The sequence below is a fragment of the Lepidochelys kempii genome, chromosome 11 (assembly GCF_965140265.1).
Source record: "Lepidochelys kempii isolate rLepKem1 chromosome 11, rLepKem1.hap2, whole genome shotgun sequence".
Lineage (NCBI taxonomy): Eukaryota > Metazoa > Chordata > Testudines > Cheloniidae > Lepidochelys > Lepidochelys kempii.
In genome coordinates this window covers 33,295,686-33,323,577 of record NC_133266.1, presented here as the reverse complement: position 1 = coordinate 33,323,577, position 27,892 = coordinate 33,295,686, and the positions used below count along the sequence as shown (strand labels likewise).

The 27,892-nt window shown below is 40.5% G+C and overlaps 1 protein-coding gene across 2 annotated transcripts in view; it reads left to right on the top strand.

Annotated features, from left to right (window-relative positions):
- The first annotated feature begins 693 nt into the window (after positions 1-693).
- The window catches only part of RBMS1 (RNA binding motif single stranded interacting protein 1), a 208,266-nt gene continuing 181,067 nt past the window's right edge, over positions 694-27,892 (top strand). For both annotated transcript variants that reach the window (XM_073305605.1, XM_073305604.1), the window contains exon 1: positions 694-1,105. In XM_073305605.1, coding sequence (XP_073161706.1) covers positions 1,031-1,105 — 75 coding nt within the window. In that variant the 5' untranslated portion in view covers positions 694-1,030. The remainder of the gene's footprint in view (positions 1,106-27,892) is intronic.

Sequence of the window (27,892 nt, the reverse complement as noted above, 5' to 3'; positions counted from 1 at the left end):
GTAACCTGTTTTCCTTTGCATCATTAGCCATGACTGAAAACTTTCTCTAAGTTTGGGAAAGTCTTTCTAAGAAAACAAAAACAAATAACCATGCTTATAGTCTAAAGGAAAATATACAGAACTGTAGCCACCAACCGTTAGAATGGATGTCACACCTCCCCCGCCCCCGCATTTGATTACACTTGAGGATGAGGCCCACCAGTTAATCTACACTTTAGGCAAATCTGTAAGTGATGTACTGGGGTCCTGAGAAATTTCTAGCTAGGAATATGTACCCCCTGCAAGTGAATGTTAAACCTATGCTAGTTTTTTCTGAACGACATCCACTTCTGCACTGAGGCTTGTGCACTGCATTCGTGCCAGTTATCACAAGGCTCAAAGGAGATGATAAAGCAGAATCCAACCAGCAAGGTCATGCACAGCGTGCATGTTGCAGTCCCCCTTGGGCAGAGCGGGAATATGGAGTCCTTCCTACCCAGGAGCGTTAATGGCGAATGACTTTTCCAGGGTCAGAACCGCTCTTGCTCTGATCCTAGATCACTTGTCGGCTGCAACCATGCTGCAGCCTGAGCCTGGGAGCGAGCATCCTTGCCCGGCTCCCTACTGCCAGTGAGTCCTGAGTGGTTCAACTCCAGCCCACACCTCGAGCCCAGCTGGGCCTAAGCACCGCCCCTGGCCCCCCTCCCCCAGCTGCCTGGCACCGAGCGCTGCCGCGGCTGCAGTTCACACTGGTATTGATCGCTTCCCAGCGCGCGGGGCCGTCGGAACCGGGCTGGCGCTGCTGCCGGGCTGTGGCTGGGCAGGGACTTGAGGAAACTTGTGGGGGGAGGAGAGCGCGCGCCGGAGGGGGCGGGGGGGCGCGCTGCGGTCTCTCGCTGCTGCTGCTGCTGCTGGGAGGAGGAAGGTTTGGGCTCCGCTGAGGAGGAGAAGCAGCCGCCGCCGCCGCCAGAAAGGAAGAGGCAGGAGAGAGGCATTTGGAGCCCCCTAAAGTGCCCCCCGCCCCTGCACGGCAGGCGACATTTCCAGCTTCATGGGCAAAGTGTGGAAACAGCAGATGTACCCCCAGTACACCACCTACTACTACCCCCAGTATCTGCAGGCTAAGGTACGGTAGCGCCGGCCTGCCGGGCGCGGGGCGGGGCGGGGCGGCCGGGCTGGGCTGCAGCGGGACTTGCTGAGCGTCGTTCGCTATCGCCCGAGGCCAGGAGGGGGCTGCGGCGGGGGAGGGGATCGGGTTACACACGCAGACTCAGACAGGAAAGAGCCGGCAGCCCCTTCCTGCCTCTGCCGCCGCTGCTCCTGTCCCTCCAGCCCGGGGGAGGGGGAGCGGGAGCGGGAGCGGGGGCTGGGCTCGGCTCGCTGCAGGCGGCACAGCTGCCTTCGCCTCCTCTGCCTCCTCGCCCCCCTCCGTCCAGCTCTGCCTTTCCCTCCGCTGCTCCCCCACCCGCTTGCCTTCCCTGCTCGGCCATCCCTCTCCTCGGTGTCCCCCCGCTCCCAGGGGGCCGTGGCGTGTCTCCTCCTTCTGAGCCGTGTCCTCAACAACCCCCCTCCCCCCCGTCAAACAGAGATCAGGGCTGCGACGGGCATTTCTGTGCCCCCGTGGGGCTTTATTGGGCATCTCCTAGGATTTAGTGTCGCCTCGGTCCGCTGTTACACGCTCCTTTTAAGCAAAAAACCGAGCCGAAGTTGAACGCCAAGCGCCCAGGCTGCTGCTGCTCTCTATTGTAGCTGCTTTGTAACTTTCAACGGGGAGGGAGGGTGTTTTCAGCTCAGCTGCTGGATCTCAGCTGGAGATGTTTATTTCGGTTTTGTTTTTCAATCGTGTGTTTAAGTGTAAAATAACCGCTAGGCTGGTTTCACCCACACATTGGTTCTCGTTGTCTGTTGGTTACACCTTCAAAAATCATTTTTCACAATTGCTGAACTGAATTTAAAGAAAGTGTCAAAATCAAACTTCTGCCGTTAGTGTTGTGCCCAGTTAGCTGCTGATTGCAGATAAAGGGTTGTTTAGTTGCTTTTTGTTAATTGGGTGGAGTTGAAGTGTCTCTCCGCCCTTTTTTGGAGTCTGTAAGGACCGACAGACCCACTTCTCTAGAAGCATCATGCTGCAAATTGGCAAATGCAGAGGTGGTTGCATCAGCTGTCTGGGACATTTAGCATAAGCCTCTTCAACCACCAATGTCACTCCTCGCAAATCACAACAGGTCATGTCTGGATACAGTGTAAAAAGAAAAGGAGTACTTGTGGCACCTTAGAGACTAACCAATTTATTTGAGCATAAGCTTTCGTGAGCTACAGCTCACTTCATCGGATGCATACTGTGGAAAGTTTAGAAGATCTTATTATATACACAAAAAGCATGAAAAAATATCTCCTCCCACCCCACTCTCCTGCTGGTAATAGCTTATCTAAAGTGACCACTCTCCTTACATTGTGTATGATAATCAAGGTGGGCCATTTCCAGCACAAATCCAGGGTTTAACAAGAACGTGGGGGGGGGGAGGTAGGAAAAAACCAGGGGAAATAGGCTACCTTGCATAATGACTAAGCCACTCTCAGTCTTTATTCAAGCCTAAGTTAATTGTATCCAATTTGCAAATGAATTCCAATTCAGCAGTTGCTCGCTGGAGTCTGGATTTGAAGTTTTTTTGTTGTAAAATAGCAACTTCCATGTCTGTAATCGCGTGACCAGAGAGATTGAAGGTTCTCCGACTGGTTTATGAATGTTATAATTCTTGACATCTGATTTGTGTCCATTTACTCTTTTACGTAGAGACTGTCCAGTTTGACCAATGTACATGGCAGAGGGGCATTGCTGGCGCATGATGGCATATATCACATTGGTGGATGTGCAGGTGAACGAGCCTCTGATAGGGTGGCTGATGTTATTGGGCCCTGTGATGGTGTCCCCTGAATAGATATGTGGGCACAGTTGGCAACGGGCTTTGTTGCAAGGATAGGTTCCTGGGTTAGTGGTTCTGTTGTGTGGTGTGTGGTTGTTGGTGAGTATTTGCTTCAGGTTGGGGGGCTGTCTGTAGGCAAGGACTGGCCTGTCTCCCAAGATTTGTGAGAGTGTTGGGTCATCCTTCAGGATAGGTTGTAGATCCTTAATAATGCGTTGGAGGGGTTTTAGTTGGGGGCTGAAGGTGACGGCTAGTGGCGTTCTGTTCTGTTCTTTTTTGGGCCTGTCCTGTAGTAGGTGACTTCTGGGAACTCTTCTGGCTCTATCAATCTGTTTGTTCACTTCCACAGGTGGGTATTGTAGTTGTAAGAATGCTTGATAGAGATCTTGTAGGTGTTTGTCTTTGTCTGGGGGGGTTGGAGCAAATGTGTTTGTATCATAGAGCTTGGCTGTAGACGATGGATCGTGTGGTGTGGTCAGGGTGATAGCTGGAGGCATGTAGGTAGAAATAGCGGTCAGTAGGTTTCTGGTATAGGGTGGTGTTTATGTGACCATTGTTTATTAGCACTGTAGTGTCCAGGAAGTGGATCTCTTGTGTGGACTGGACCAGGCTGAGGTTGATGGTGGGATGGAAATTGTTGGAATCATGGTCAGCTTTCACCCTGATCACACCACATGATCCATCGTCTACAGCCAAGCTCTGCGATACAACCGCATTTGCTCCAACCCCTCAGACAGAGACAGACACCTACAAGATCTCTATCAAGCATTCTTACAACTACAGTACCCACCTGCGGAAGTGAACAAACAGATTGATAGAGCCAGAAGGGTTCCCAGAAATCACCTACTACAGGACAGGCCTAACAAAGAAAATAACAGAACGCCACTAGCCGTCACCTTCAGCCCCCAACTAAAACCCCTCCAACGCATTATTAAGGATCTACAACCTATCCTGAAGGATGACTTAACACTCTCACAAATCTTGGGAGACAGGCCAGTCCTTGCTTACAGACAGCCCCCCAACCTGAAGCAAATACTCACCAGCAACCACATACCACACAACAGAACCACTAACCCAGGAACCTATCCTTGCAACAAAGCCCGTTGCCAACTGTGCCCACATATCTATTCAGGGGACACCATCACAGGGCCTAATAACATCAGCCACCCTATCAGAGGCTCGTTCACCTGCACATCCACCAATGTGATATATGCCATCATGTGCCAGCAATGCCCCTCTGCCATGTACATTGGTCAAACTGGACAGTCTCTACGTAAAAGAGTAAATGGACACAAATTAGATGCCAAGAATTATAACATTCATAAACCAGTCGGAGAACACTTCAATCTCTCTGGTCACGCGATTACAGACATGAAAGTCGCTATTTTACAACAAAAAAACTTCAAATCTAGACTCCAGCGAGCAACTGCTGAATTGGAATTCATCTGCAAATTGGATACAATTAACTTAGGCTTGAATAGAGACTGAGAGTGGCTTAGTCATTATGCAAGGTAGCCTATTTCCCCTTGTTCCCCCCCCCCCACATTCTTGTTAAACCCTGGATTTGTGCTGGAAATGGCCCACCTTGATTATCATACACATTGTAAGGAGAGTGATCACTTTAGATAAGCTATTACCAGCAGAAGAGTAGGGTGGGAGGAGGTATTTTTTCATGCTTTGTGTGTATATGAAAAGATCATCTACACTTTCCACAGTATGCATCCGATGAAGTGAGCTGTAGCTCACGAAAGCTTATGCTCAAATAAATTGGTTAGTCTCTAAGGTGCCACAAGTGCTCCTTTTCTTTTTGCGAATACAGACTAACACAGCTGTTACTCTGATACCTTGATACAGTGTGTGAACTTTCTTGTGCAGGTTATAATCAGGCTTTTCTTGCTAACGAAAATATATCTGGATTTGTGGCACTTGCAGAACAATAATCTCTTAAATTGTGAACTTGATAAAATGTCGTTTATTATACCCCCTGTTTTAAAGTAAAACATGAATTATAGTATTTGGCTGAAAAATAAAGTTAGACAATCATGAGAGAATTTAAAAGTCAACAATGATAAGGCATTGAAATGCATTTCAATGTAGACCAAAACTGATAGGAATATTATGGTGAAAGCCATTTAAATGATATTGAATTACTAATTTTCTCTTAAACGTGTAATCCACATTTTCAAAGATATTGAAGTGAAGACTACTTTGTGTAAATAGTATTGTAGTTTAAAGAAATACTGTGGAATAATCAATGAACTACTTTTTAGATGCCATGTATGTTTAATGTATCTTTTGAAAATAATGTAGCATAGAGTGTCTAAAGGGAAGCCTGCTGTATCATTCAACACTGAGCTGGATGAATAATAAATAAATACTCTCAGGTGAAAAAAACACTTGTATACTGGAACATTCACCTTCGTGATTTGTATGTGCCATTAGTAAGTTGGAAACAAAGTACATAACATTTAATATAGATAATGCAATGCCACTTCAATTATTTACAGGCCAAAAACAAAAAACAAACGAAGAGGGAAACTGAAGAAAGATAATAGCTTGCACTAGCAATTAGGGTGTCGTTTATGATTCTAAAAATCCATGATCCTATGAAATAGTTTTAAGGCCCATCTTCTAAAAGTGTGCTTCCTGTATAAAGTTTTTAATATTGATTTGTGTTGCCATCAATGACATCTTCAAAACATATCTTGCAGTCTTTGCTATAAAATTACTCAGACTGAAATCACATTACTCCTCATCTATTTTTTTCAGCTGAGTAGAACCCACATCCATTTGACCCACATACATGAAATCACAGATTTGGTGATTAAATCCAAATTTCCTGTGCTCGAGATATCCTGAGTTAAAAAAAGAAAATTGTGGTTCCTTACAACAAATAAAAAGGCAGATAACTGTATGCCTCAGTATTAAAGTATGCATAATTCAGATGATGTAAGCCAGTTTCTCTTCATAAATCTTGTCTGAAAGTGTAGAAAAATTACTTTAATTCATAAAATTCAGTTGCACTATTGTTTAGATCAGAAATAGACTATGTCACCTAATATGTTTACATTCTCTAGTAATTGAAGTAAAATGTCTGTGGTCTTCATTTAACAACGGTTGCAACTGTGCTGAACAGCGTTTGCTAAAGATGTAGCATGAGGGTGAGATATTACTCTGGTTAAAGGAATATACTCTCCTAAACCAGAGCTTTTTTGCTTCACCTTTTGTCCTGATCTGAATAATAATGCAATAGACACTGATTAACAGATGAGCTGCAAATGTATAGTAGGAGATGGCTGGGACAGTTTTGAAGACTAATCTTTCCACAGAAAAGGTCAAAAAGTATTAATTAAAAATTGCAAAAAAAATTTAGTGGACCCGTAAGATCAAATGTTCATATTGTAAAGGACTTTGCCTCAAAAATACATTATGCAATTAAAATGATCCACTGTATATTTTTACTAATATCTTCATGGCCCTATTAATGAAATATTCAAATTATTTCAGCAGTATACTCTGCTGAAATAGGGAGAAGGGAAATAGTTTGCTGTGATTCAATGACCCCTCCAGATCCAGATGCTGAACACAGTAAAATAGATTATTGAGGCCAGGGACTCCAAAAAATGTGTAGAATAAACAGTGAAAGAGAGTGTCCTGGCTTTAGCATGTAAAATAAATATTTATGGCTATTTTAAAAAAGTTTGAAATTGTTCAAAATAGAAATTGAACAACACTCGGTGTCCTCTTAGGAGCAGCAGTATACATACAAGCCAATGAGTTATATGATTTGACATGTCTACTTAGTCTTTTGTACGTGTAATAAATGTGTATTTATTTTGACAATTCTTGTATCACATTATGTGTGGTACCTCAGAGATGCAATTTTTGAAGCATCATTGTAGAGAACATCAACTCTTTGAAGTTTGGGGTTTCTATATATCCCTGTGTGTGTTGCAATAAATGAGACTCTTTGTTTTTCACATTTCAATTCATTTTTATAATAAACTTTATTATGTAACTCTTAGGTTTCTAAGAAAGAGATTCTCAACTTTCAAATAAAAAAAAAAATTCAGTGAGTGTCCGTATTGTGGTAGTGCCCATAGGCTTCAGTCAGAATCAAAGCCCTATTGTGAGAGGTGCTGTACAGAGACCATCCATAATGTTTTCTTATGTCAGTACATATCACAGCAGTGGGACAAATCCTGCTTACCTTACTCAAGTGAGAATTTTCATGGATACTGGTTTTACAATAAATATATATATATATAGTACATAGTTTTTAAAAATACATTCATGCTTTGTTTTCCCTTTGTTGAATATGAAGTGGGATTCAGGAAAATCTCAAAGGATGGTCTACCAACTGAATATCATAAGCAGATAGACAGCTTTCCTTACATTCTAATTCTGTTGACTGGTTTCCGTTTTATAGTGGTGATTTGTTTATATAAAATATATTGTCTGTGCATGATGATGATAATTTCTTCATGCTGTTTGACAATATTTCTTTAAAGATTTTATTAATCTTTATTTTTAATTTAGACAATAATTTTGTGGTGGTCTGTTTAGTTGCCAAACACTTTACAGTAATTAATGAACACTATTTCTATTATTATAGAATCATATTTCCTAAACGGTACAGTACTAAGATACAACCTTTCAGAAATGAAAGCTTGTATCTCCGAATGAAGTTTTGTTGTAGTATTTTGTAGCATGCTTCAACTGTGTAATTTGATATCAGCAAAATTTAATGTAGCAACTATGAAAGGAACTAATATTTATAGAACTTGATGGTGCAGGTTTTATACCTATGAAGTATTACTCTAACTTTAGAGGTAGTAGCAAAGACTGTAAATTGATGCAGAAAGCAGATACATTTCATTAGGTAAAATAATTTTTTTTTACAGGCGGATAGCCAAACTTAAAAGGGGAAATTGAAATTTTACACAAGCCTACAATGGTGATGAAAGAGCGAATAGAGAATTTATTGAAATGAATGTTTACATTGCTGTTAAAGCATATATGAAATTGTCTTATGAAGTGACAAAGGACAGTGGGGTGGGAATAGGTATTGTTTCATATTCTCTGTGTATATATAAAGCCTGCTGCAGTTTCCACGATATGCATCTGAAGAAGTGAGCTGTAGCTCACGAAAGCTTATGCTCTAATAAATTGGTTAGTCTCTAAGGTGCCACAAGTCCTCCTTTTCTTTTTGCGAATACAGACTAACACGGCTGTTACTCTGAAACCAGTCCTCACTATAGCATTTTATGTGTCAAACTAAGCAACACACTGCTGTAGAAGTGTCCAGTGCAGCATGGTATCTTGCTAGTACAAACATCTTCGCTACTTTATCCAGAGAGCTCTATACGCCACGTAAGTCTGTCATCCTTTTAAATGCACCATAAGACAGGGGTGAAAGTAAAATAAGACTTACCGGTACAGGGGCCTGGTGGGGTTGGGGGTCAGCTTCCTCCAGCCAGCCCTTCCACGCTGCCGCCTTTAAATTGCCAGGCTCCTGGGCAGCTGCCCCTTTGTCCTCCCCCTCTGCCCCTTCTTCCCTTCATTGACCCTGGAGAGGGGGGCAAAAGGGGCAGCGATGTTAAAGTGCTGCAGGGGCAGCGCTTTAACGTCAGCTGTGTACGAGCCGGTACTGGCGACCACTTCTTACCGGTACACCGTACCGGCCCACTTTCACCTCTGCCATAAGAACTGCTAAAAAGTTTGTAATGGCTTTTGATATTATTCCTTAACTATGCAATGGAGACACTTAAAGGTAAATGAAGAGGTTTTTCAAAGTTGTGGTGATATATGACCACGGTCAGGGTTTTAATCAAAACTGAATCCCATTATTCTCTAAAAAGTTTAAGTTCAGATAACTTTAACTTTTTGTTTTGTGCCCATTAATGTATTCACCACATCTCACTACAATGAATTATTCCTAATTCTAGTTAATTAGTCAGGCTTATTCTATATGTACTATGATTATGTGTAATATCTCTACATACAAAATTTGTTCTGGCAAGTTAAATATTACAAGAATCTAAAGAATTAGCTGTCTGTAGCCAGAGTAGTTTGTAAGATTTGATAGTCCTCTGTCACACTGTGTGTATCAGCATTTTAAAACTTATTTTCATTTTTAATACTCTACACAGGAATAATCAACACAGAGGAGTAGAAATACCATGAGTTTCAACTTGTGAAATTTTCATGCCATTCTTCCACAGAAGATAAAACTTCCTCCCACTGTTTCTCATGGGAGAAGCTTGGACATTCCTTTCTTTAACCCCTGTATTTCTCTTGAACGAAGAATCCACTGGAAGCCAGGGGCATCTCAGGCAGGCACATTACTTCTGCACTCTTCCTGGTCCTGTTGGCTGCATTGGCTTTTGGACAGCATGCTCTGGCAAGGGCTGTGCTTTTTTCAACTCCCACAAATATAGCTGCCCAAAGAATCCCTTCAAGGAGGTTCCAAATTATGGAAGGGGAAGAAGTCTAAGTTACTACAGACTCCATCTGTGTTTGGAGGGGGAAGAATCCAGCAGAGCCATGACAGCTAACCTACCTCCTCCAAATCTGGAGTCCTCCCAGAGACTTACGCAGGGGGCAAAAGAAACATTCTGCAGAGGTGGCACTCCCTTTTTCCCAGCTTCCCAGGCCTAGGTCTGCAGGTTCAGGCTTCCCTCCACATGAAAAATGACCCTGTTATTGAACCGCTCCCCTCTCCATATATCAGTTTGTTAAAGAAAGTATAAGGATAGATTTGTATTTGGTTTTTCAAACCAAAACATTTAGAGAAGGCAACCTCTACTCTTGTCCCAGTTAAATCTCCTATTAGCTTTATGGCTTGTTTTGGTAGCTGACTATTAACAAGGAGTTGGAATAAAGCTGTGAGGCTAGTGCAGAAGTGTAATGATAAATTGAGCGACTTCTTTCCAGTATGTATGAAAATGAAGGTCTGAGTCACCCCAGGCATAAGCTAGATTAGATGCTGTTTATAGGACTAATTTAACAACTACAAACCAAATGTTGGTCCCTCTATGTGAATCAGCTTTGCAATAGACTTAAATGGGACCACAATTTGGTGCTACCAGTCTTATGGGAAGGATGCGCCATTAAGCAGCAATGAGAAGCAGATATACCCTTTTGCAAAGCTTTGAAAAATTTACCCAATGCCTGCTCACCAAGGCTCAGTCTATTTACCAAGCTCAAAGACACTTGTGCCCTTAGCCTTAACCCCTCTGGAGCCAGGCTTCTGGCTCCAGTCATGCCCGTTCTGCCCCATCTCACAGTTGTGTGGTCTCTGCTGGTTGGTTCCAAAGACCTTAATCTCCTGCTGGCTGAATTCTGTGCCACTAATTAATGCCAGCCCCACCACATCTACATCAAGTAAATCAATTAAGGCTGCCCCTCCACTAAATCATTTAATCCTTGGCTGATCTCTACCATCAAACCTCCACAAAATAAATTAATTCTTAGCAGCCCCTTTTACATAATAAATCATTTTGTGTCCTCTCCCTCCACACAAGTCTGCAGATTCCTTTGCTGAGGTTGTAGGAGACCCACATATATAGAGGCTGCTGGTAGGGTGAATGGGGCTCATCACACATAGAATCATAGAAATGTAGGATTGGGGTAGACTGCAGTAGGTCATCTAGTCCAGTCCTCTGCATTGGGGAAGGACTAAGTATTATCTAGACCAGTGGTGAGCAATCTGCGGCCCATGGGCCACATGCGGCCCGTCAGGGTAATCCTCTGGCGGGCCCTGAGACAGTTTGTTTACACTGACTGTCCACAGGCACGGCTGCCCGCAGCTCCCAGTGGCCATGGTTTGCCGTTCTCAGCCCATGGGAGCTATGGGAAGCAGGTTGCCCACCACTGATATAGCCCATCCCTGATAGGTGTTTGTGTAACCTATGCTTAAAAACCTCCAGTAATGGAGATTCTACAACCTCCCTAGGTAATTTGTTCCACTGCTTAACTACTCTGACAGTTAGGAATTTTTCCTAATGTCCAACCTAAATCTCCCGTGCTGCACAATACTTGCACAGGGGTTGGGTCCCTGCTGATTCTCCTGCTTCAGAGGTGGCACTGTCTGAGTATGGGTGTGGCAGCATCCTACTCCTAATGACAATGGTGGGTAACCCTGTCAGTCACCCTAACTGCGGGAGCTGAGACATCCTAACTTCTCTAGCAGTGATGGCAGCCAGACTTGTCTCTGCAGATTCAGGAAGACAGCACTGCATTGGTTATAACAACCACAAGGCCTAGAAACTCTTTTATTTATGTATTTATTTTAAGGAAAGCTTAAATTCAGCGGAAGTTGATGGCTATCACTCGGGAAAGATCCCTACTTACCCAAAGTGGAATTTCATGCCCTGCTCTTTGCCTTCTACAATAGGAAAGGTCAATAACAATTTTTCAAATGTAATTTATATTTATATTTTTGGTGCTGGTCCAGCAAGTGGTTAGCACATCTCAGGATCAGGCCCTTAAATTGTTTCTCAAAACTACTGGGAACTTAAGCATACTTAGAGAGAGAAAAGGAAATACAATTTTTTCAAAGGGTTTACATAATAAACAGGGTTTTCATAGTTTTCAAGCTTGCCATGGCACAGAGCATAAGAATTACTACAATATTGACTTGACTTTATAATAGTATTATGTTAAATCATATTTCCATAAGAACTGTAAAAATGGATTAGTGGCAGTCTTAGACTCTATATCTAACTAATCAAATAGTGTCAAATCCATATCTGCTCCTCTCTCTTCTGATTTTTAGCAGAAACAACATTTTTTGCTGCTTTCACAGTCATGAAGATGTGAGACTCTCTACCTCCACAAATGTGGATGGGATAGAAAACTATGATTTGATGCACATTTTCCCAAATACCCTCTTAGCAGAAACAAAGTGTGTCTTTCCTTTTAATAACCAGGGTGTAGATGTATGGTAGAATTTTGGAATAATATACTAATTGTTGTAGCAGGTTTGTAAATCATATTACAGAATAATATATGATCAACAGGAATCATCATTATATCAGCACAACATATGGTATGGTTATAATTTAGGGCTCTGTCTGTCTCCACCTACCTTTGAGAGTCTCCTGGATGAAATCAGTGGAGCAGTTATAACAACAGAATTAACCATTCCCCCCCAAAATAGGAAGATTGGAGAATAAAGTCCCCTTGGAAAACTGGTAATTTTTCAAAACCTAATCTAGAATTTCTGTTTCATTTCACCAGTGTATAGGAAACAATCTCTTATTAGACCAATAATGTGTGGAGTGAAACTATACATTTTAGAATGTTAGTTCTCTGCTCCACTCCAGCAAAATGTTCAGAAAATCCCTCAGCTGTAATCTTGACAACTTCCATTGATTCTTTTAAATTACCCAGTCATTTGTGAATAGTGTCTGGGCTTTTAGATATCCACAAATCCAGATTCTGGGGTGAAGCCACTGACTCTGCTTATGATAGGAGACCACCATCTTTGCTGCCCGTCTTCTGCAATTAAAAACTCCTTTTCCTGGGCCAGTGGGTTTTTATTTTTTCATAAGTCTGACATGATAGCAACTACATGTCACTAAGCTCAGTAAGAGGAACTATACCCCGTCTGATAAAATTGCTTTGAAAATGTTTTAAAGCTCAAGAATTGAATTTTTTTTATTTTTATTTTTGGAACAATATTTAAATACTGAGCCTGGCTGTAGAATCCTTATGCACACTGGTGGGCACTTACCTTTGACTTCAGTGTGACTGTGTGTGTGAGCAGAGAATGCACAATTTGGCCCTGTGTGTTGTATGCTATCATGTATTATTTTAGCCAGGTAAGTACTGTGGAATTATATAGAATCATGTTATACAATCCATGGTTACACAATCTAATTTTACAAGATTAGGGTACATTCTGGAGTTGGAGTAGAAGGGATTATTCTCTGAAAGTCATTGGGGGATAAAGGATTTTATACCTGGTAAGGCACTGTCAGTGTAAGACACAGGGTATTCTTATCTGTTCAGTCATGGGAACATGAGAAAATTAGCTCCATGGTTCAGAGTTTAAGATTGATGTCTGTACAGTACCATTTTCTACTGAAAGATATGTGTCCCCAATTCAGTGTTTTTGGAATAATCTCACAAACATCTTTTGATGATGAATTTGAGTGTAAATAAAGTGCCCTGCATGTGGTAAAAAATGAAAGAACAAACAGACTAACACGACTCTTTGTTTAAGGGGTTGGCCTCTATTTCCCTTGTTATTGAGGAGTTGGAGCCAGCCTCTTTCTCCCCATCTAGTGAGGGATGCTTCCATATGAGAAATACATGAAATAGATGTGCCAGTCTAGTTAGGTTTCATGGTACCCTTTTCTCTACGGGAGGTTTGAAATGCGAATAGAGAAAATAGTATGGAAGCATGGTTCCTGAACTTGGAGAACAGATACAACCATGAAGTAAGATGGCTTTCTTAATCCTGAAGACTAAAATCATAATAAACAACTGTTAGAGGCCCAGGAAACCTGGTGAGCAGCACAGGAATGGGCTGAGGTAATATGGGTCCCCTTGAGAGCATCAGTATAGAGGCCTTTGTACTTTTTGCAAGATTGTGAAAATGAAACCAACTTTAAGTCCTGTTTTCTCTGATGGGGAAGTAGGGTTAGGGTTCCTTTTGGAAGTGGGGTTAGGGGCTGGTGTCTAGGGCCAGGACAGGAATAGTCATCAGTTGGAGGTGCCCCCTGATCTGAGAACCTTCGTGGTAGACAATCCCAGCTCAATTAAGTTTGGATACAACAGGAATCCGCCTGACTGAGATGCAGTGACAGAGGCCTGCGTTCAGAAGAGTTTGAAATCAATATGGTATCAAGAACACTGTGGTTTCTGTTTTAATAGAGGCTAAACAAATTCACGAGCAGGTAACAGACAGAAATATAATTTTAGGTTAATTGGATATAAACTGGTGAAATACTCTTTTCTATATTTCTTCTTATGGACTTGTCTGGCCATTATACCTGTATTAATGGTGACATGATTAGTTACCAAAGGTTACTGTTTAGTTTTAACATGGCCCTTTAATCTATTTTTAGTGAAATTATTATGCTATATTGCATGCAAAGTAGTCTTTTGAAAATAATTTTTGGCCAGGCCTGAGCATATGACAAAAATAAAAATCTGTTCAAATTCATCCACCACCCTACATTCTGCTACAGCATAGTCTATCTATCTGTAAGACTACATGAAAAAGGCTACATTTGTCTACATGCAAAGTTGCAGCAGTTTAACTAAAAGTGTGATTTATAATGGATTTAATTAAACTGGTGCAACAAGCTGTGTGCAACAAGCTCTTAAATGGATATAAACTTGGCTAATATCACATTATCTTATGCTGATTAGGAACAGGGTTAAGCTAAATTGAAATAAGCCACTCTTAAAGTGAAATAAGTGTCCATACAGGGTTTTGCATTGGTATAACAAAATTTGGCTTATAAACTGGTTTAAGTGAAATCAGTGCAACTTCAAGGCCTACTTCAGAAGGAAAGGGAGAAATACAGAATCAGTTACAAACATATCAAAAGCATTATACCTAGGGTAGGGACATACAGCCATATTTTGCGCTCTTTCCTCATACACAAATCCTATTGATGTCAATGAGACTTGAGTGAACTGAATGCAAAAACCTGGTCCTCTGAAAAAGATTTGGAGGTTGTAGTGGATAATCTACTGAAAATGAGTTCCCAGTGGGACACTGTGGCTAAAAGGGCTAATGTGAATCTTGGATGCCTAAACAGGGAAATATTGAGTAGGAGTAGAGTGGTTATTTTACTTCTGTATTTGGCCCTGGTGTGACCGCTGCTAGAATATTGTGCGTAGTTCTGGTGTCCACAATTGAGGAAGGATGTTGATAAATTGGAGAGAGTTCAGAGAAGAGCCAAGACAAGAATAATTACAATTTCAGAAAGATGTCTTAAAGTGATAGATTTAAAGAGCTCAATTTGTTTAGCTTAACAAAAAGAAAGGGGTGGTGATTACAGTCTGTAAGTACCTACATGGGAAACAAATATTTGATAATGGGTTCTTCAATCTAGCAGACAAAGGTATAACATGATCCAATTACTGGAAATTTAAGCTAGACAAATTTGGACTGGAAATAAGGTGTATATTTTAAAATGTGAGCATAATTAACCATTTGAACAATTTACCCAGTGTCATGGTGGATTCTCCATTACTGTCAATTTTTAAGTCAAGATTGGATGTTTTTCTAAAAGCTGTGCTCTAGGAATTATTTTGGGGGAGTTCTAGGGCCTGTGTTATAAGGGAGGTCAGACTAGATGATCACAATGGTGTGGAATCTGTGCCGAGCCAGAGTAAATGGCCTTTGCTGTTGGGATTTCCATGGGGGTTGAGAACAGAATTCCCCTGTACCTCAGGCTGTGCAGCACCAGCCCAATTTCTATAACAACCAATGGGCTGTAATAGCATCCTTAGCTCCTTCTTTCCCTTAGTGTGGAATATTTTGTTGAGTTGCATGTGAGGTGTTTTCGATTCTCACAGTTATGGCCCCACTGGCCACTTTCCCTCTCTACTCCTGGCCTGTTGCACACTGCTGCCTCTCTGGTGAGAATCTCCTGTCTGACAGAACCATGGGGTTTACTTGGCTGGGATTAGGGCTTCCCACATCCATGAGAATGAGGAGGCATGATCTGACCCTGAAAGGGGGCAGAATATAGCTCTTAGGTTGCCGGCATCTATTGAGTGAAGTTGTGCGTATGTAACTGAGAGCAGTATTTAGCCCACCGCATGCTATTAAACATTTTAAGTTCTTTGTTTAGGTATCTGAGCATCAAATGGTACAAACCATTCCAGCCACAGTAGAGTTATTGTTTCAATATTTGTGACTGAAGGGTGTTGAGGGAAATGGAACAAGCTGCCTTAATACATGCTGTGAGATTTTAAAAAATAGATACAATATTTCAGCTCTAAAGCCATCAAACATGACCTACAAAGAAATAAATCAAATGAATGAGAATGGGACTTTTGGAGGCCTTGCAGCAAAATGTCACATCTAATTTTCCATTTTCAGCATACTGTAATATTGATATTTTATTTCAATCAGGGTGGTAGTGGAGGAGGTTAGTACTTCAAATTATCAGCAGCTGTAGAGTTAAAACAAGGCTATTAGTGACTCATTTGAAAAAGCACTGGCTAAAACATTCTGTTTCTAAGAAAAAGCATTTAGGAAGGAGCATATGACATAAACTTTGAATTTCATGAATAATGTCTGTGACCTTCTGGTTTCCACTTGGTAGCAGTACTGATTAATGACAAAAAGGCTTTTGATAAATGCAGAAGATTAGAGGGGAAAAAATTGATTGCATGGGAGCATTTGTTGGGGGACATCTCTGTTAACAGGATCAGAGACTCTAATATGCCTCATACAAGGTAGGTCTAATATCAGTATCATTGTTTTGAAGAGAGAGGATCTGAGGGTTTGTTGCCTTTCTTCCTTCTGTGTTTCATCACTGTGAACTCTTGGCATGGTGTGCAGAATAAAGACATAAAAGGGATTCCCTTTTCTAGCGTATACAGTCTACAAATATGCAGATGGAATTTTACTAATGATTTCAGACTCCATTCCTTATCCTCTTTGGGCCAATATCTGGGGCAAACTGTTTAAAATGTGAGTTTCTTCTGCTGGCACAACACTACTGTGTTACAGTAAATAAATTATGGTTGAGACAGCAATTTCATTATGAGTTTGTTTTCAGGCACTTATAAAACTAGAAAAACCACCCCTTGAGGCAGACATTTCCCATTCTTGTCCTTGCACCAAAGGTGAATTTGTTAGAAAAGTTTGGTCAAGTTGTACAAAATTATATACATGCACAAGCAAAACAGCTGACGGGGGCTAGAGCCATAACTTTGGATTTCCTAATTTTGACTTTAAATGATCAACAATAATGTTACATTTACAGTTTTTACACTCACTACTACATGTGGTCATTAGTTCTTTTGAGCAAACAATGTGAGTTCTTTGTGTGCCATCGCCCTGAATTATGGCCATCTCATTTAAATGAATGATCTGATATGGTGTGCTTGTGAATTTATTTATAAAAGATGCTGGATTTTGATCTGTGAAGTCCTTCGTGGGTAAAATGGTCAGACACATGGTAACTTTTTCTACACTGCCTCATCCATGTGCTCAGTCTCTAATCTAGAGGGATACCTCTTGGTTGAAAAAATAGGTCATTTTCCAAGTTCATTAGAATCTTGGTCTTTCTACTGAGCCTAGTATCCAATATCCCATTTGTTTTGTAATTCCTTAGCCACAGAATCCACCCCGTTCTGTAGAATACTGTGCCAGAATCTAAGCTTTCGGTTTTTCAAAATAAATTGAATTTAGTATCAAAATACATTTCAGATGTATTTTATTAAAACTTCCATTTTTAATTTACATAAGGTTGCTGCAGAATTTCCAATCTGCACCAGATGACGTTTATGCCAATCCAGGGATTTTAAATCAGAATGTAGGTGCAATTTGCTGTGGAGCACATGGGGCCTTGCTGATATCAAAGGTGCTAAGTAGTGTCTCTTGTCCTGATTATTTCTGTCATGTACATAGCTGCCAGTGTGTGTGCAGCTCCATATGTGACATTTCTTGTGACATGGCAGAGGTAGGACATGAAGCTATCGAAAACTGGACAGCTGTGGCTGAAGGGTGTCTGGGAGTGAGAAGCTGTGGTAGCTGCTGGGGATGATGGTGTTGACAACTTTTGTGATTTTAAAGTGAGGCTTGTGATCAGTATTTTTAAGAGTAGCATGGGCAAGAGAGAAGAGGAAAGGAATGGGGGAAGGCTCCAAAAAGGTGCATGACAAGATTAGGCCAGCCTCCATTACACATGTTCTCCTTTGGTGGCAGGTAAAACCATAGGCAGCTTCTTGAAAGCCACCTTCCATCCCTACTCGCTCTGGCTTCTTGCATCTAGCTACAGGAGTAGCTTGCATTAACAGGGCTGCAGGCTCAGGGATGAGCCTGCTAGCTCACATTTCTCTGCTCCCTTGGTATTCAGTTCATCGGGGCGGTTCATTAACTGGTCCCATAAAGCTAAGAGTGGACCAGACCTCGGCCTTATGTTGCCTTTTGAGATGGGAAAGGGGTGAGGGGAGAAAGGAAATGAATAAAAGAGGAAAATAAATATGAAAGAGGAAAATTGCTAGGGAAAAAAAGACAAGGGGAAAGAATAGGGCAGAAAAGGGAAGGAGAGAGAAAATGTACAGAATAAAGGAGAGGATATCTGTCTGGAGATACCTCTAGCTGCCAGGCCAGCCAAGGGGAGTTCTAGTTCCAATACAGAGAGGTTGGAAGCAGTGTTCTGTAGGAGCTTATGTTCTAGTCTCTAATAAAGTTCAGTCAGAGTGAAAGGGGTGATTTTTCCAAAAGAGTTGAGGTTTGTCTGGGCTGTTTGGTTTAGCTGGTGGGCAGGACTGCTGTGTGGGTTGTTCTGATAGTTTTGTCAGAGTGGATAAGGTGCATTGGAGGGAGGATATGGGGGTTTATATTGGCAGTTTCTTCAGGGCTGAGCTGTTCCAGCTATGCTGTGAGAAATTATCTATGCCATGGAGTTGTGTGACTTGGGTAATTCCTTGCTTGGAATTGAAGGTTGCTATTTCTATTCATTTCCTGTAGTTTATTGCCAGGATTTTTCCATTTGTGTCTAGTGCCTGAGAATGGGGTGAATGTCAGGGACTTCCTGACGGAAGGAAGAGGAGAGGCTATAAAAAAAGTTTCTGAACAAATGAAGCTTCCAAAAACTCTTAAAGTCACCCTCTTCCTCCCTTTTAAATACATACCTAGGTGAATTTTTGAAAATACAAAACTATCACAATGTCCCTGGGCATGTGTACAAATCCAAATAAAAGAAAAAATTAATATAGCAAAAACGAAACAAAATACACACCCACCTACCAGTCAGACTGTTAACATACCTCCTCAGGCACAAATGAGTAAACAGGTGAGCAGTGAAACAAGCATCTATCACAGCATGTATATTTCTAGAACAGTATGTATATTAAATATTGTATTGCAATTCAAAATGTGCAGCATATCAGCCAAAATATCAGTGACCTAAGCTTTATATTTTCATGTCCTCAAACTGTGTGCACATAGATATGTGCTTTCTTACATGAAAGTTTATATCATTTATAGTTACACGCTCTCCTGTTTGTACCATGCCAAAATACTTGTCTGTCTGTCTGTAATCAATGTGAATTCAGCAGGCATGTGCCAGAGCATGTTATGCTGGTTATGTGTCAATAGCCAAGGAAATTCACAAGAAGTTTGCTTGAAGGGAAAAAAAAGCCATCAATTGGATGGGTGGACCTGTTACTTGGAGTAGAAGCAATATCCCAGCTTCCTCCAGTGAGTGGATAGAAGAGCTGAATGCTTAGCTTAAAGGCTCTTGGGACCTCTCCTTCTACCCCTCAACCCCCACGAACATGATACAGTTCTGTGGTGACCTGGAATCCTACTTTTGATGCCCCTGACGCAAGGAATATTTCCAACACACCTCTGAACAGCACACTAATCCACAGAAACCTTCCTACCAACACTACAAAAAGAAGGATTCTGTGTGGACTCCTCCTGAAGGTCGAAACAACAGACTGGACTTCTACATAGAGTGCTTCCGCTGACGTTCACGGGCTGAAATTGTGGAAAAGCAGCATCACTTGCCCCATAACCTCAGCCATGCAGAACACGCCATCCACAGCCTCAGGAACAACTCTGACATCATAATAAAAATGGCTGACAAAGGAGGTGCTGTCGTCATCATGAATAGGTCGGAATATGAACGAGGGGCTGCTAGGCAGCTCTCTAATACCACATTCTACAGGCCATTACCCTCTGATCCCACTGAGGGTTACCAAAAGAAACTACACTATTTGCTCAAACTCCCTGAAAAAGCACAGGAACAAATCTGCACAGACACACCCCTAGAACCACGACCAGGGGTATTCTATCTGCTACCCAAGATCTATAAACCTGGAAATCCTGAATGCCTCATCATCTCAGGCATTGGCACCCTGACAGCAGGATTGTCTGGCTATGTACACTCTCTCCTCAGGCCCTACGCTACCAGCACTCCTAGCTGTCTTCAAGACACCACTGACTTCCTGAGGAAACTACAATCCATTGGTGATCTTCCAGATCTCCTGGCCACTATGGATGTAGAAGTCCTCTACACCATCATTCCACACAAAGATGGACTACAAGCCGTCAGGAACAGTATCCCCGATAATGTCAGGGCAAACCTGGTGGCTGAACTTTGTGACTTTGTCCTCACCCACAACTATTTCACATTTGGGGACAATGTATACCTTCAAATCAGCGGCACTGCTATGGGTACCCGCATGGCCCCACAGTATGCCAACATTTTTATGGCTGACTTAGAACAATGCTTCCTCAGCTCTTGTCCCCTAATGCTCCTACTCTACTTGCGCTACGTTGATGACATCTTCATCATCTGGACCCATGGAAAAGAAGCCCTTGAGGAATTCCACCATGAGTTCAACAATTTCCATCCCACCATCAACCTCAGCCTGGACCAGTCCACACAAGAGATCCACTTCCTGGACACTATAGTGCTAATAAGCTATGGTCACATAAACACCACCCTATACTGGAAACCTACTGACCACCATACTTACGTACATGCCTCCAGTTTTCATCCAGACCATATCACATGATCCATTGTCTACAGCCAAGCTCTACGATACAACCGCATTTGCTCCAACCCCTCAGACAGAGACAAACCCCTACAAGATCTCTATCAAGCATTCTTACAACTACAGTACCCACCTGCTGAAATGAAGAAACAGATTGACAGAGCCAGAAGAGTACCCAGAAGTCACCTACTGCAGGACAGGCCCAACAAAGAAAGTAATAGAATGCCACTAGCCGTCACCTTCAGACCCCAACTTAAACCTCTCCAGTGCATCATCAAGGATCTACAACCTATCCTGAAGGACGATCCCTCACTCTCACAGATCTTGGGAGACAGGCCAGTCCTCGCTTACAGACAGCCCCCCAACCTGAAGCAAATACTCACCAGCAACCATACACCACACAACAAAAACACTAACCCAGGAACCTATCCTTGCAGCAAAGCCTCTCTACACAAAAGAATAAATGGACACAAATCAGACATCAAGAATTATAATATTCAAATTATAACATTCAAAAACCAGTCGGAGAACACTTCAACCTCCCTGGTCACTCAATTTCAGACCTAAAAGTCACAATTCTCCACCAAAAAACCTTCAAAAACAGACTCCAATGAGAAACTGCAGAATTGGAATTAATTTGGAAACTGGACACCATTAAATTAGGCTTGAATAAAGACTGGGAGTTATGTTATGTGTTGGGTCATTACACAAAGTAAAAACTATTTTCCCCATGCTAATTTTCCCCCCCTACTGTTACTCACATCTTTTTGTCAATTGTTTGAAATGGGCCATCCTGATTATCACTACAAAAGGTTTTTTTCCCCCTGCTGATAATAGCCCACCTTAATTGATTGATCTTGTTACAGTTGGTATGGCAACACCCATTTTTCATGTTCTCTGTGTGTGTGTATATATATCTTTCTACTGTATTTTCCACTGCATGCATCCGATGAAGTGGGTTTTAGTCCACGAAAGCTTATGCCCAAATAAATTTGTTAGTCTCTAAGGTGCCACAAGTACTCCTCGTGGTTTTTTTTGTTGTTGTTTGTTTTTTTTTGCTTAAAGGCTCGGTTATCCCTCCTATGGAGTGAATAGCAGGTCCAGCTGAAGATTTGGACTTCTGAGTGCACCACAGGATAGCATCTTAGCATCTCATGACTAATAATTAAAATTACTATTTTAATGCCTGATTTTTTGAATTGTTGAGTGCTCTCGGCTCCCATTGTAGCCCATTGTGGGGGAGGTTGTCACTAAGAGGTCACACACAACTCGTCTTTTTCTGGTGGTGGTCTGCCACAGGGGACCATCATCACCCAAAAAGTGGATGTTGCTGTTTGGGAAAGAGGATAGATGTGGGATGCAGTGATTCAGTGCCTCCCTTCAGTAGCCTCTGACAGCAAGTGTCTTATGAGTCCTGGCACATAACATAAAGTATCCTTCCCTCTTACCTGTCAGAAAACCCTGAGGGTAAGTGTTAGTGATAACATCACCTGTTCTCTTGCTAATTTCCCCAAGATCTAGTATCTATTTCTAGTACAGATTGAAGAGTTCTGATAGTTTTTGTTTTTTTGTTTTTAAATCTCCCACAGTGCTGTTGATGCTGCTGATTGAAAATATGACAGTGAATTTTAAAAAAATCTTCCATCTTCCTCAATAGCAATAATCCTTTGAGGTTAGAATTTGGTATCTAGTTCCTTTACTCTGATATCACTGACCCTTAGGTAATAGCCGTACCGCTGGTGTTTTGATGCCCCACTTCAGTAGCAGAAAGCATTGATGAAAGGCCAGAGGTAGGAACTTTGTGCGTGTTACTTCTCCCATTCACTGTAGTGGGAGCAGCATTGGGCCCTAAAATGAATTATTGACATTGAAGCAAACTAAGTCACAGCACTGGAGAGTAACTAAGGACCGCAAGCTGCAGTATATTGCTGCTAATAATACATATGGCTTGTCTGGAATAGCTATTTCAGTAAATTGCCAAAAGTAGACAAGCCCTTTAGTTAGTCAGATAGAGTGGGCCAAATTCATCCCTCCTGTAACCTCCATTGACTACATTATTCTGTAGTTAATTTTTTTTTCAATTTGTTTTTTGTTAGCAGATTAGCTAAATCTGCTAATACAATGGAAAAGTAAATAAATAACTCTACAATCTGTAAATATTCATTCACTCAAGTCACTGGGAACTTTGCCTGAGTAAGGAACACATCATTGGACCCCAAATTTTTCTTGGGAATACAAGTGAGATTCTTCATGCCCTTGTATTCTGCCTTTTTAGTAAGTTATATTCAAAAGCTGTATAACTTATTTTTAAAATTGAAATTACAAATAAAAGTACAGTTTTATCATAAGAAACTCAGGCCTTATAGTGAGATAGCAAACCCAGGAATAGGTTCCTTCATGTTACATACAAGTACAAATTTGAAGTTGTTAAATATATAATATACCACATACACAATGATCTTTTATGAGCTGTAATTATTGGAGCAGGAGACACATTCTACCGTGTTACATCCATGCAAATCCACAAAGTATAATGAGGTTGCATAAGAGTTCCAGAGAGTAGAATTTGACCCCAATATGAAGAAAGGACTCCATTTTGCTATGTGTCAAATTCTGTTTCAGATATACATGTGCAACTCCGATTGACTTCAAATGGAATTGTTTTGCATCCAAAGGCAGAATTTGGCCTTCTTTTTGGAAGCATAAATTCTCTCCAATTACTACTTCATAAGGATGGAATGTATCCCATGACTGATATGTAGCTAAGAATTCATAATCAAATTATGCATTAGAAATAGTTGAAACAGATAATTCTTTTTGCAAAGAAACAGATCATTATGTAACTAATGTTTTTCAGTTCTTTCAAGAAGGGCCAAAAGTTTAAATCAGTTAACTGTAAACACAGGTTAGCAGCGGGGGAGGGGATATATATTTGTGGCTTTTAAATGTATATGCGTTCATTTCCTGCTTATTCTACTTCTAATATTTGTTTGATGAGAAATTAGAATTTTTTTTCATGTAGCTGGTTTAGCCGTTTTGTTTTTTAGCTGGACTCTCCTGAGTATCCAAGTTTTTATTTTGTTGTTGATCAGGGAAGGTCTAAATTTGTGATATTAAGTAACTCATTTCCTAATGTACAGATAACTGTTCCTGCAAGGAAGGAGAATTTGCCCCTAAATCCTCATTGGCATCCCACAGAAGCATCTGCTAAAGCCTTATCAAGTGATATTTTCATATAAAAATAATCTACAATAGAAAAAAGTATAGCATTAATTAACTTTGTTATCCATGTTCAGTGCCACTGAAATCAACAAGAATTGTATGAATTCATCTTCTCAATGGGTTAGGGAGTGTATCAGAGCAGCACTTGGTGCACATGGGGAAAGTGGAGCCATAGGTAGCTCTGTGCCCCCTTTACTTGCCTTCTGATCATGCAGGCTGCTACTGAATCAAGTCCTAGTATAAACTGGAGCTCTGGATTGCCAGAACACGTTGTTCTCCAGCCCCTCCTTCTCTTGCCTTGACTCCTTCCAACCCCAGCCTATTCCAGAACACTTCCTATTCTATGGGGGGAGGTAGAAGGGGAATTCTCAGATGCTACCACTGCATCAGCACAAAGAATTTCTGAGGATCTGGCCCAGTAACTTTATGTGAAGAGAGAGACAAAATGTTGTAGGGTTTTTTTCCTTAAATGGTAAACAGTATATTTGGAATTGGAATCAACAAACAAGGAAAATACTGTGGTTCTTCCTATATCTCCTCCTCCATATATTTCAAATTAATAATTTTGTAACTGCCAAAGACTAAGCATGTGAAGAACTTTTTCTGCAAAGTAAACGCCAAACTAAAATAAAGATATTTTTCTATAATTTCTTTTGTGTCTAAATACATTTATAAAATATTGCTTACTTTAAGCTAAGTCCCTGTCCTGCCATCTGTTCAGTGTGAACAGACCTTCTGTGGCCATGCAGAACCTCCTTGGCTTCATTGGGTCATGGTAGGTATAAGGGTTGTTGACGCTGAGTGCTGCTAAAGTCAGGGAGATTTTGTCCAGGGATGCACCTTTGTGGAATAGCTTGCAGGACTGGGGCCTAAGTGATTAGCTTGGCTCTTATATCAATTTTCACAATATTCAGCTCTTCCATGCGTGATCCCCCAAACACTTAATCATGGGAACAGTGCTTGGAACTATTTCTGTGGGTAAAAACTAATCACATGATTAAAGTTTTGTAGGTTTAGACCCGAAGTGCAATCTCTTTTTTACCTTCAACTCTATGGTGGCAAACTATGCCAGGAAAGTTTATCTGTATGTGAGACTGAACATTGTGTAGGTTGTTAGATCCACATGTAAGAGATTGAGGGCAAGCTGGAGAAATTCATTATTTTATTTTGTTGTAACACAGTAAGACGGCTAGTTATGAAGAGCACATCTTGCAATATTTAGCACAGAAAACGGCTTCTGCAGCTGAGAAGACTAGCATTTTATACCAGTTCCAAATAGTTATTTCTTTGGAGAAATTTCACTGCCCTGCTGGGATTTTCTTTCCTTTATGCACTAAATACAGAAGCAATTATATAATGGAAACTTGGAATGTGTAAGTGAGGTCCTTTGGACAATAAGTGAACTTTCTTCTTATATAGAATTAAAGTTCAGGAATGTACTGTTCTTTGTCTTACAGTTCTCTGTCTACACACCCAGTCTGCAGTTTCTAATAACAACTCACCACTCAGGGATTGCACATATTCTTGTATTTCTTGCCGCAGATGTATATTTTTGTAGTCAGAAGATTCCTTTACATTGAGAAAAATAACTTCACAGTGATTATAGATTATGATTAATGGTGCCGATTTCATATGGTTTATGTGGGAGAATACCTGTTAGAACATGGCAGAGGTATTTTCAGACTAACTATAAATTGTGAAAGCACCGAAGTATTTCTGATTGCAGCATTTGCAGAATATGTGCATTCATTTTTCATTTATTAAAGCTATCATTTGTTAGGTTGTAATGAATATATTCTCCAGTGCAAAAGAGACAAGCAAGCCAAAGATAACAGAACAGTGTCTGTTCAGAAAAATGGCACCACATGAACAGAATATTAGGCTGGGGCTATAAATGGCAGCTTGTCATGCTGAACAAGAAAACAGCCAACGCACTATGACATCCCTAGCTGTGATCTAGCACAAGATAAACATAAAATCCTAAAGAAAAGATAACTGTCACTTAAAGTTAAGAATAAAAAGCACAAGCTTCATTATTGTGCTGATCCTGACACACCTTATGCAATGTTTACAATAAGTATTGGAGAGTTGCCTAGCACTGGAGTGTACACAATGAAGCAGCAGTTGAACTGAGCTTTCATTTCTGCATACTGCTAAAAGACCTTCATTGTACTCATATGATAGTCATTCTTGGAACTTTTAACATAAACAGGAACAGAAAACATTAATTTGTAATTTTATCCCATGATATCTGAGTGCATGGGGAACGTAACTTTACATTTTGAAACTATGGAAACTAGAGATTAATTAGCTATATAATGATAAGGGCATTGCAAAACACAAACTCTCTTCTGACTTGTGGGTATTTGCATTTGTTTGCAACCGTGGCTCAGTATTCAGCTAATCAGTTTATTGCAAAGTTAATTTTGATTCCAATTGTGCACCTTCACATCTGCAATAAATTAAGATCAACACATTGGTCTCTCCCTTGATACAGTTACTCAGAAATAGCAAATAGACTATAGATGGAAAAAAGTAAAGGTATTTTTAAAGTGATGGACACATCATTGTGTTTTAAAATTGGATTAAACTGAATTGAAATTTCAATTTGGTATGCCAATAATACAATAAATGCTTCAGAGCAGTTCATAATAACAACAGGAAAATAGTGACCTAGGTAATTCTGTTTTTTCTATGAATTTTTTTAAAAGGATGATGAAACTTTGTGAAGGAACATAAGTTTATAAAACTGTGAATCATAAAAGTTCTAAATGTGTTTCTAATTCTAAACTAATCTAATTTTTTTTAAAATTAAGTGTCAAGAAATATAAAGGCTATATTCTGCTACTTTTTAAATGAAAAATTCCTGTTGATATTAGTGGAAGTTCATGCATGGAATGATGGCAGTATATGGGTTTAAATTGGTAATATTTGAACTATCTAAATCTAGGGGAATTAATTAGATTGGGTGACATTTATGCTGGACTGTAAAAAGATTAACACCAATCATACTATACGTTAAAGCATTCTTCTCCAAGTTTTCATTAGTATCTGCAACTGATGGAGCACATTTGAAAGCATGTGAGTAACAGAAGGAATCCATGTGCCCAAAATACTCTACGTACAGTTTGGGGTCAATTTCTGTTGTCCTTAACTGAGCAGAATAACCATTTGGCCTGTGGTATTTTCTAGGAGTAGAAAAGGTAATTTCAGATAATAATTCAGCTATGTTAGAATTTTTGTAGAAACAAAATATCAATTGAAATTGACATGTTTGAACTACCTTTTCTCTTTAGGTTCAGAGAGCCGTATAAGTAGAATGAAAAATTATAAATGCAAATCAATATAGTTATGTCCATAATATCTGTCTGACTATTTTCTACACTGTAGTAGAGTTCGTAGTAAGGGGAATAAGGATGCAGAGTTGAGTTAATCTTTCTTTCTTTCTTTCCAGTTTTGAGACAGTGCCATCTTGTAATTCAAAAATAAAATACTATTCATATGGCGAGCACAGGCTTGATAGTATTATTGCTTTACACAGAGAACTGAGATATAGTGCAGTTGATGGACGTGCTTTTCTGAAAATAGGAAAGTTAAACAGAAATTCATTGCAGTCTTGCAGCATATTTGCTAATGATGTTAGATGGAGCTCTTCCAAGCAGAACCATCAGGTGATCTTTATTATATGCATACATAATTACTTTAAGGCTGTTTAAAATATATTTTTCCACCTGTATTCGCTGTTCTTTGAATTGGTTCTTTTTTCCCTGGATGGAGAGCAAGGTATCATCATTGTGCACCAACTGCTGCCATGTTGTATCCCCCATAGTCTTTTTCAATAAGAGAATGCTCATTCTGTAACTAACAAATTCTTCCTTTCCAAAATAAGTAGGTCTTTCTATAGTGTGGGAGGTTCCAATAGAGCTCCTAGCATTTAGAGTAAGACTGACATGCATTCGTACACTAACTGTGTAAATTAAGCACCTGTAACACTGTAAAATTTGAGTGGGATTCATGTGTGTTATGAGTGTAAAATAAAGTTAAGTTCATACTGG